The sequence below is a fragment of the Lytechinus variegatus genome, chromosome 14 (assembly GCF_018143015.1).
Source record: "Lytechinus variegatus isolate NC3 chromosome 14, Lvar_3.0, whole genome shotgun sequence".
Taxonomy (NCBI): domain Eukaryota; kingdom Metazoa; phylum Echinodermata; class Echinoidea; order Temnopleuroida; family Toxopneustidae; genus Lytechinus; species Lytechinus variegatus.
This window is the reverse complement of record NC_054753.1, coordinates 7,030,411-7,041,105: the sequence shown is the minus strand read 5'-3', so window position 1 is coordinate 7,041,105 and position 10,695 is coordinate 7,030,411. Positions and strand designations below refer to the sequence as shown.

The 10,695-nt window shown below is 37.3% G+C and overlaps 1 protein-coding gene across 2 annotated transcripts; it reads left to right on the top strand.

The window, feature by feature from the left end:
- Positions 1 to 533: 533 nt before the first annotated feature.
- Positions 534 to 8,877, top strand: LOC121428156. 2 transcript variants are annotated; one of them, XM_041624750.1, is made up of 5 exons: positions 534 to 718; positions 1,655 to 1,732; positions 6,203 to 7,044; positions 7,769 to 7,804; positions 7,993 to 8,877. In XM_041624750.1, the coding sequence occupies exons 2-5, from the start codon at positions 1,697 to 1,699 to the stop codon at positions 8,012 to 8,014; spliced, it is 936 nt and encodes a 311-aa protein (XP_041480684.1). In that variant the 5' UTR covers positions 534 to 718; positions 1,655 to 1,696; the 3' UTR covers positions 8,015 to 8,877. The 2 variants fall into 2 exon arrangements, with proteins under 2 accessions (XP_041480684.1, XP_041480683.1); XM_041624749.1 differs by having other exon boundaries at positions 536 to 718; positions 7,769 to 8,877.
- The last annotated feature ends 1,818 nt before the right edge of the window (positions 8,878 to 10,695 follow it).

Genomic DNA, 10,695 nt, shown 5'->3' with positions numbered 1-10,695 from the left:
GTAATGGGGGCTACAATGTCTGCCCCAGGTGTTTCAACGCCTAGATACGATACTGCACACGCAATCTGAAACTATAATATTACAGGCCATATAAATATTGTTATTTAAAAAAAAAGGTGGGATATTTTTGAATGGGTAGTAATGAGAGGGGAGGTCCGGCTACCCGGCCGAGCAACCCCCCCCCAAACACACACACTATATCCCAAGCCAAGACAAGTCCGCAAGCCTGAGTGAAAAGGAGACAATTCACATTCTATCAATTTTCGACAAGTTTCATTGCCAATATCTTTTTAATTTCGCAACAACTTATATTATCACGCTTGTAGATGAAAGAGGAAGTAGAGAAAATAAAGATGGATTCTCCCACGATTGGCAATATACACTCGAAGCGAAGATGTCAGCGTCAAACTATGTGCAAACGATCTTCACCTTCATCATCTTGCTTCGTGATTGGTCAAATTATACAAGCATGCGCAAACACGATCAATGAAGAAGGGACGGTGAGTGAATGAATGTGAACAAAAATTAGAGCCCATTTAAAATCGAAAAACCCGCACCCAGCATTCATTCATTCATTACAGAGAACGCGGGGAAAGAAAAGGGGGAATTTGATCAATTGGTTTTATATTCATTCATTGATTCGTTGGATTATAGGAAAACATCATATCATACACGTGCGTGAATCCAAACTCCTGTATTCATCCCAGTTCGTACAAAGGTAGCGTATGTTTCATTATTTTGCTTGATGTTGCGAATACTAGTACATGATCTCTATACTTTAACAAGTTCTCATTATTCGTTTTTCAATTCGGTTTTAGTCACCACATATCATTGCAAATATTCAGAAAAAATATCCAGTAGAGACATGTTCCTATTTCCGATTTTTTTGTAACTCAGACCATTTTCAAGAATGGATGATTAAACTTATTCCTAAACTGAACCTGGTTAGAAAAAACGGAATCAATTAGGTAAGACTTGTAAACTATCGTTGATTAAATGCATTTAATGAGCTCGACCCCTTTTCCTCTCTTATTAAGATGCATGTCACCAAAAGAATCAAATTTAGCCATTTTAGTATTTGTTTAGGTTTAAATTTAGGTACAAGTAGATAGTCATTGGGCATTGACAATGATCAGGTGGGTGTTTCATAAAGCTGCTCGTAAGTTAAGAGCGACTTTAAGAACGACTGGTGATTCTTTCTTGTGGTAAATGACGGTGCTTTAGTGCGTAAGAAAGGTTCACCAGTCGTTCTTAAAGTCGCTCTTAACTTACGAGCAGCTTTATGAAACACCCACTAGGGTTGTTACATAATGAAGGGAACGGAAAGCATGCTTACTTGATCATTCAAATTGTTGAACTTATCAAATCAGTCCTTTAAGCCCGGCCTTTAAGATATTCAGTGGATACTAAGAATCATTCCACTTGGTAAAGTAGATCCATGGTAAAATGTAATGGTATCATGCTACTGCCACATCAACGAAACCGATTTCAATCCAAACTGATGGCATGCCACTTGAAATGATGTAAAAACACCATATCGGACTGGAGTCGGCCTTGCCGATGTGTTTGTGCATGGATAATGGTTTGTGGGATAAATGGTAGCTGCACCGGTTACGACGGGAGCTAAACGTTATTCTTTAATGATCACTTTCAGATTGGATCGTGTCAGAGTGGATTATTGCTTTCAGGCTCCGAAATGGATATCAGCCTAAACATGATGGATGGCAACGAAGTAAGTAACGGTCGACGACCAAGGTGATGTTGATGGTGGTGGTGATGATGATGATGGAGATGGTGATGATGATGAAGATGGTGATGATGATGATGGTGATGATGATGATGAAGATAGTGATGATGATGGTGATGATGATGATGAAGATTGTGATGATGATGATGATGATGATGATGATGATGATGATAATGATCAATGGAGATGGTGATGATGATGATGATAAGAGAGATGATGATTATGATAATAATGTTGAAGTTGATAGTAATGATGATGTGATGATTATGATGATGATGATGATAATGATGGTGGTGGTGGTGGTGACGGCGACCATTGTGATAATAATGATAGTGATAATGATGATAATAATGATGATGGTGGGGGTGATAATGATGATGAGTGTGACGATGGTAATGAGCGCGACGACGACGCTGATGGTAGACTTAATTGGTAGTGATAGGTGGATTATATTTACTACTGTATGTGGTCGAATCTGATGGGGGGTCATGACGTATTGGTGGTATCGTTTGGTGGTGCATGGTTATAATAATTATAACATTTGGAGGGCGATTAATACAGACGTTTTTAAGCGCTCATTTTTCTGCCTGTTAACAAAATTACCGGGGAAAATAAAAAAGTATGATGTGCACCTCCATACAGACAAACCCACAACTGATATCTAGACATTGAAAAAGTGGGTTTTTAGCAAGGTCTGAACAGGGGTCTGAAATTGACCAATGGAGTTGGCATTATGGATATAAGATGGTAATTTATTCCACTGAATTGGAGTAAAAACAGAAAAGGCTCGATCACCATATTTGTATGTAGTTCGAAAGTAAGCTGCAAGGTTGATGAAGAACTAGTGAGCTAGAAGAGCGGAATGAGAGAGGAGGATATAGAGAAATTCAGGAGCTATATAGGTCATTGCGTATTTTATATGTCAAGGAAGAACTTTGAAAATGATGCGCTGGCGTATTGGAAGCCAATGAAGTGATTTCAGAATAGGTGTAAAATGTTCAGATATATTAGAAAGAGTAACAAGCTTTATAATTCAATTCAATTCAATTTTATTTATTTCATTTTCAACAGAACAAAGTAAGGTCAAAATAATTACATAAAGACAAAATAAATTCAGGTATGTACAGTATATGATATGTATCTAAATTAGAAGTAAAACAAAACATAGTAATATATATAAGCAAAATGTCATAACCATTATAAAATAAAATTCTGAGAAAATGGAGGGATCCACTAAAAAAGCAGTGCTTGTATTGTGTGGACCCCTCTAAATAATTATTTTAGAATTGCCTACGAAGACAAAGACGAAGGTGACAAAACAGAGAACAGCAGAACAAACAAAACAAAGAACAAGAAACAAAAGGAAAAAAGGAAACACACATAAGGGATACGAAAATAAAAAGGGAAAAAGAGATAAGGAAAGGTAATAGAGATAATGGAGCAGGACTTCAACACGGGATAATAAAAAAAGAAAGAAAGAAAATAAGTTAAGGAGGCATGAAATGGTGAATCTAATGATAAAATTATTTAGAATTGAGTAAATGATGACCTGTATGATTTCAGAAAATTATTTTTAAGTTTCATTGTAAAAGAACAGAGGGTTGGGCTTTTAATTATATCTTCACTAAGGGAGTTCCAGAATCTCGGGCCATCGTATATAAATGTTTTTTTTAGCTAATAGTGTTCTTAAAAGAGGTAAATGGAACTCATTAGACTGTCTCGTAGGGTAATGATGAAATGAACGATTTTGAGGGAACATTGAATCAAATACGTGAGGAAGTGAATTGTTATTATATTTATACATAAATTGGCCTAAGTGAAAAAGATATAGATCATTTATTTTCAGCAGCTTGTTTTTAGCAAACAATGGGTCTGTGTGTGAAAGAAATGAAGAATGGTTAATTATACGGAGAGACTTCTTTTGTAATAAGAGAAGTCTGTTTAATAAAACTTGGTGGGTATTGCCCCAAACGAGAATGCCGTAGTTCAAATATGGTAAGATTAAAGAAGAATAAAGCATTAATAGAGTTTGTGGAGGAAAATGAAATTTCAGTTTATTTATTATGCCGATGTTGCATGAAATCGCTTTACAAATATTTTCAATGTGATATTTCCACGAAAGTTTGTTATCGACAGTTATGCCTAGGAACTTTATAAATGAAACAACTTCTAAAGGGGTAGGGGAAGGCGGGGTAAGTTGTGACAGTTTTTGCTTTTTGCATGTTAGAATTGATATGATTAATAATCTTGTCGAAATAAGTACCTTGCCTTGAAATGAAATTCTTCTAAAATATTTTTTCCACCTATATATAACTTTCTATCCCCACACTGAAAGTCATCGTGACCTTTGAAAAAAACGATGTCAAATGGCTCAACTTGCCCCATATATGGGGTAAGTTTGAGCCACCTTCTGGGGTAAGTTGAGCCACAAAAACTATGTGCAAAATGTATGAGGGGAGAACCAGCATGTCAATTTTTTGTTTAAAGTCTTTTCACTTGCTAATTCTCTATAAATACTAACATCCTTTAAAAGGAAAAGAGCAGTCATGTAAATTTGCTCCTTTCAGCCATCATTTCAATCGATTTTTATGATTTGTTTGTTTTTTAAGATACATTACCATAGGAATTACCATGGCTCAACTTGCCCCATGCTGTTTGGCTCAACTTACCCCAGTCCGAACTTAGTGCGATAATTTTGTATCCACACATTTATTATGCATCCATCATATAAAAGACTATGACAAGAATGAAGATCCATACCTGGACTAATAATGTTGTTATCATGTCTTTATTATATTTAAAGACGTGTGTGTTTATAAAGCACTTAATAAGTGCTTTATAAACACACACGTCTTTAAAAGTAAAAAAGAGTGTGAAATAGATAGTATCTATTTCACACTCTTTTTTTACTTTTTTTAAACACACACGTCTTTAAAAGTAAAAAAGAGTGTGAAATAGATAGTATCTATTTCACACTCTTTTTTACTTTTTGGCTGAAATTCATATTTTTCCCTCTAAAAAACTACTTTTTGTTTCAAAGTTGAAAACATTATGGTGGGGTTAGGGGTTATGTTATGGGTCATCAATAAATGACACCACAACAATGTCTGACTCGTTCATTATCGACCTGGGGCTGGTGGCTCAACTTGCCCCTATGCACAACTTACCCCGCCTTCCCCTATCATGAAACACAATGTTTGCGGGCAGAGTGTCTATGGAGTTACTAAATAACATGTATTTGGTTTTTTTTAGATTAAGGGATAGTTTGTTAGCTCTTATCCACTGAGTAACCTTTTCTAGCTCAGATAATGATGGTGGTGGTGGTGGTGATGATGATGATGATGTTGATGGTGATGATGATGGTGATAATGATGATGAGACTGATGAAGATTGTGATGATGGTGATGGATGATAATGATACTGATGAAGATGGTGATGAAGATGATGGTGATGATGAAACTGATGAAGATGGTGATGATGGTGATGATGGTGATGATGATGAATGATGATAATGATGATGATGGTGATGAACTGATGATGAGGATGACAACGATGATTATAGTGAAGGTGATGGTGGTGACGGCGACGATTGTGCTGGTGATCATGGTGATATTGATCTTCCAGTCGGTTTTGTTTGTGGTGATAATTATGATGATGGTTGTGAACTTTCGTGTGTGATGTTGATGGTAGCGAAAGAGTGCTTGGCTGCTGATGATGGTGCATGGCATTGTGGTATGAATGAAGTGGTGTTGTTGGTGGTGGTGATGGCAGTGGTGATGATGACGATGATTGTGATTTTAATGATGATGATGATGAGGTGGAGGAGGAGGAGGAGGATTATGATAATGGTGGTGGTGGTGTTATACATATATATAAAGTGGATAGTAGATGATGGTAATTGTAGTGATCATCATAACGATAAAGATAATTGTGATGATGGTGGCAAAAATTGCGGCATATTTAAAAGTTGGTGGTTGATGAGATTATTGGTGGTGGCGAAGGGTTGATGAGGGTGGTGATTGCTAGCGATGTCCGCCATCAAAGTGATAGCAATATGGATGACGTCGCTAACGACGACGTTGTGATTTTTATTTTGGTGATAAAAGTGATATTGATTATAGTGATGATGAGGTTGATGATGAGGATGATGATGATGATGATAATAACGAAAAATGAATATGGTGATGATGGTTTATGGCATTTCTATTTCAAACATTCAAGGGCGGCGGTAGATCTCAATAGAGTTAGCTTTCGAAACTCTCACCGGCTGAAATAATTAATGGAAATAGTCGTCGGAAATGTGATTCCGTCTACGGTACTCCAATGACCTCATTTTAGGGTGGAATATATAGGGCTGGTATTCGATTCTCTTTCTCTCTCATCTCTCTTCATAGTCATCTTCAATATATATATTTTTTTTCCAATCACATATCATATATTTTTTGTTTCTTCCAGACGCCTGCCGTCCGGGAGTGCATCCGCCCGGCGCCGTTCGGCGCCACCGACTTCAACCCCGTGCTTCAAGCCCACTGCTACATCCTCGGAACAGTCTTCAACTTCTTGGCCGTCACCGCTGCTTTCTTTCTCTACCGTCTTGTCAAGATTAAAGCCCACCCTCTAGTTATCACCGTCAACACACTCCTTGTTATCATGGCCACGCTACGCTACATATACCTTACCTTTGACCCGTACAACATCCGAATGAAGTTTCCGATGTGGTTCGTACAGTTGCTCGAAGACCTCGCTCTTCCTTGCCTGACGTCAGCGTTTGCCATCATCCAATACGCGCTGTACCAGCTCTGCAAAATCCAGCGTCCGAATAAGAGCATGCAGAGTAAGCGAGTCCTCTGGGGCATTGTCGTGTGCCACTTCGCCTTCGTCATCGTTATCGACATCCTGCTCATCACCAAGGTGGCAGGCTGCTGGCTCGCCATGCTCTGTCAGATCTTCACTCTCGTATGGGGACTTGCGTTGTGTCTCACAGTCTCGATACTTGCGTTTAAACTAGTCAGTCGGGACAAAAGGGTCAAGCGGACACTGCGCGGCGACCACGAACCCAGGCTCGAAAGCGGCAACCAACAATCGCCAACTCCGAACGGGATGCAAGTCGAAGACCCTGCCGACAAGAAGAAACTCAAAGACCACTTGAAGAAGCTCAAGAGGATTTGTTACTCTGCGAGTGTTACTGGGTTTTTATGTTTCATTGTGTCTCTTATTGGCCTGTTCTTGATAATAAGCCCTGCTATCAACTACGAAGTCGGCAAAGTAGGTTGGCTCTGCTATCAAACTACGCAGAGGTAAATACTTTCAAAGCAAAGTTATGCCACACCAACGAAACCGACTCCAGACCGATCAAAGCTGTTACGTTATTCCGAATGGCATTACATCGGTCGTATAGGAAACGGTTTTGTTGGTGTGACTGTATGATTATGCTTAATAAAAGTATATCTATTTTTAGTTAGCATAATTATATTTGACGTCAGTGACATAGCAGTTAAGATATCGCTATACTTTGAGGGGTCAATTCAGGGAATGTTTGTCAATGGTAGTACTACACACTAAGAAATAAAGGTTCAAAATTGAACCCCGAAAGGTTGATGCAAAATCAGCACCCTATGGGTTCAAAAATTGAACCCTGCGGTTGGGGTTCATTTTTGCACCCTGCACGTTCAAAACTGCATCCTAAATTTTAAATTGAGCCCCTAGGGATGAACCCCAACCGCAGGGTTCAATTTTTGAACCCATAGGGCGCTGATTTTGCATCAACCTTTCGGGGTTCAATTTTGAACCTTTATTTCTTAGTTTGTATAATGCTTGTATTACTTATTAAGGGCATGGTTTCACACGCTAATGCTTGTTACCATGGTTACGGGGTGCATTTTCAAAATATGGAAAATACTTTAGGGTTTAGGGTGCTTTCTGAAACTCCAAGGTTGCGCCGGGGGGGGGGGGGTAGCCCTCACGTCCTGGCCTGCACAGCCCTTGAACGAACATGTTTTTTGTACCTTTTTTTAATCACAGGTTGGTGGAGATCGCATTCGGGTTCATCCTCCTCTACATGTCATGGCATCGATCAGATGGACCGTCAACATGATACCAGTAAGATCAAGCTCGTCAGATGCTCGTAGTCAACATCGTGAGCCACCAAGAGCAATTTGCCAATTTGTTCGCAGTCCGTATCGTGGAGTTCTAGTTGTTGTACACGTTCTAAGAGCAAACTAGAAACGCCCATCATGTCTTTGATATGGATCAACTGGAGATCGATAGACGCTTTTTATAGCAGCAAAAGGATCACGGAACAATCATCCACCTCGTCTATATACTCATCATCAACATCGTGATCCACAACTGACTAATATGCTCGTAGTCCAAATGGTGAATAATTGTTGTATATGTTCTTACATGCAATCTTCCATCATGTATTTGGTATGAACAGACCAAATAGGCCTGTTTGGTGACAATGCATGAGTTGATAGATAGAATTTGCAAAACTCTTCCACATCGTCAAATATGTTCGTAGTCTACATCGTATAATGAGCGAACTACCGCTTAGAAACTGCTGTCACGACCTTGTGTCAATATCGCAGTCAACATCGGCAAATATTTTGCCCGGACATTATGGCAATGGCATATCGATACCAAAAAAAAACCTTGCTTCTCATAGAAGAGAAAAGATACATTACATAAGCCTTTCCTATTTATAGCTAGTTAACAAACATGCCTACTTAATAACGAGGAAACATTCACTCTTATCATAACCCATTAGAATTAGCAACATCACCATTAAACCATGAGACAACAGACATGATAACGAAACTTCGTGATAATCGCAAAATATGAAATAACTTTTTCAATGTTCACTCCTCTTAATACATCTTGTAAATCAGGGGGGGTCTCATAAACTTATTCATAAGTTAAAGGGGTAGTCCAGACTGAAAATATTTATAGCTTAATAAATAGAGTGGAATTCTCTGAGCAAAATGCCGAAAATTTCATCAAAATCGGATAACAAATAACACAGTTATTGAATTTTAAAGTTTAGCAATATTTTGTGAAAACAGTCGTCGTGAATTTTCATTAGGTGTGCTAATGATGTCACATCCCCATTTGTTCATTTGTATTTTATTACATGAAATTTGATTTTTAATTTTTTTTCCTCCAAAAACTAGAAAAATTGGATTGACAACTGATTTAGTCCATTTAGATATTTATTGCTGCAACTTCTTTCATTATATGGGAGACATATTATTTACGTAAGTTTGAAATATTGAACAAATATGATTTTATGTAATAACATAAGAAAACGGAAATTGGAGATGTGACATCATCAGCCCACCTAATGAATATACATGACTACTGTTTTCAAAAAATATTGCTAAACTTTAAACTTCAATGACTTTATCATTTGTCATTCTTAAAGTCGTTCTTAACTTACAGAAACACCCAACAGCGCTCCTCAGAAGTGTTTTATGTTTATTCTTATTTTTATGCGACGTCTATTTATTTTATTCATTGTGTTCGTATATTGATACTGAGATATTTATTTTATGTATTCAATTATTTGCTATGTAAATATAAGGAGGCAATATTACCTTCAGCTTCGAATCATTGTTTATTGTATAAACAGGTTTGGCATTCAGCGCATGTGCCTGTTTTAATCAGTGAGATTGATTAATCCATATACAGTGCGTATCAAAAAAAAGTTTACACTTATAAAAAATCAGGTAAATCATACATTTGTCATATTCTGAAGATTTTTCAAAATTTGGTACAGATCCATTTAAGCAAATGACGATATAACTGTCGAAAAATATTCCCGCTTGAGTGTGCACCACTTACTTTTGAAAAGTTAGTTAAAATGATTTACGCAGACCTTTGAACTAGTTCTGCGAATAAAAGTAGACAATAATCATGAAGAACACATGGAATTTAGCTATTAAGATTGATTTGAAGATATCTTTTTACTTTTTTTAAACTTGTTTCCTTGCCCAAAACACTTCGAAGAGTGCATTGCGCCCCACCCCACTCCCCAACACACCGAAGCCATCGTGACGATATTTGCTTTACACTGAGCTGTGATTTACATGAAATGGCTTAGGCTTGATTTTCATTTTGATAATCATTGTCAAGTTTGGAAAAAAAAGTGTGACGAAACAAGTATTAAATGAAAAATGAAATGTAAACCCACTTTAAATGATAAAAACATAGTGAGAAAAATGCTGGATATCTCTGACATGAACTTTTGTTCAGATTCATTTATGTCCTCAGATCCAGCTGGCAAAAAAAGATGAGGGTGGTGCTTACCAAGTGTTGAAATTTCAATTTGGGTGGCAAAATTGTTACAAAATGCTTGAATGTTTCCGTTTTATTTCAGTTGACTAAAAGTGCAAGGGAAATGTATAAGAAAGGTTATGCAGGGTAAGTTTGATTTCGCCCTCTCCCCTTGACACAGCGTGAAAACGAGCATTTCTGCGCAAACAGATTTCTGCGAGCTTTACAAAAATGGACAGTGCTCACTCAAGTGTAACATTCTGTCAAAACTTTTACTTTCATTGGATAGATGAGACCCAAACCCAAGATTATATGTGAAAAGAATACCAACATGTTGTATATTTTTTAATTCCCAGGGCTTTTTCAAAGTGTAAACTTTTTTTGATACGCATTGTATAATAAGAAAAATGTTATGTTCACCAATATGGTGAAACACAAAATATAGATTGAATCTGTAAGATGGTATTTTTTATGTAAGCAGCAAGAATGTACGAAACAGTATAGGGCCTAAGCAGTGAAGTAAAGTAAGTAAAAACATTTCTCTGAAAAAATGTATGGCTTGTGTTTAAAAATTAGCTCCTGACCGGGTAATAATAATTGTGAAGCGCTTTGAACAGTCGTAAAGCGCTATATATAAATGCAAATTATTATTATTATTATTGGTGCTCGTAACTTGA

Bases quoted from the DNA above. Each gene is read 5' to 3' on its own strand.
- LOC121428156 (XM_041624749.1), top strand. From the start codon at position 1,697: ATGGATATCAGCCTAAACATGATGGATGGCAACGAA. The intron at 1,733-6,202 runs GTAAGTAACGGT...TGTTTCTTCCAG, and splicing joins ACATGATGGATGGCAACGAA to ACGCCTGCCGTCCGGGAGTG. The intron at 7,045-7,768 runs GTAAATACTTTC...TTTTAATCACAG, and splicing joins TGCTATCAAACTACGCAGAG to GTTGGTGGAGATCGCATTCG.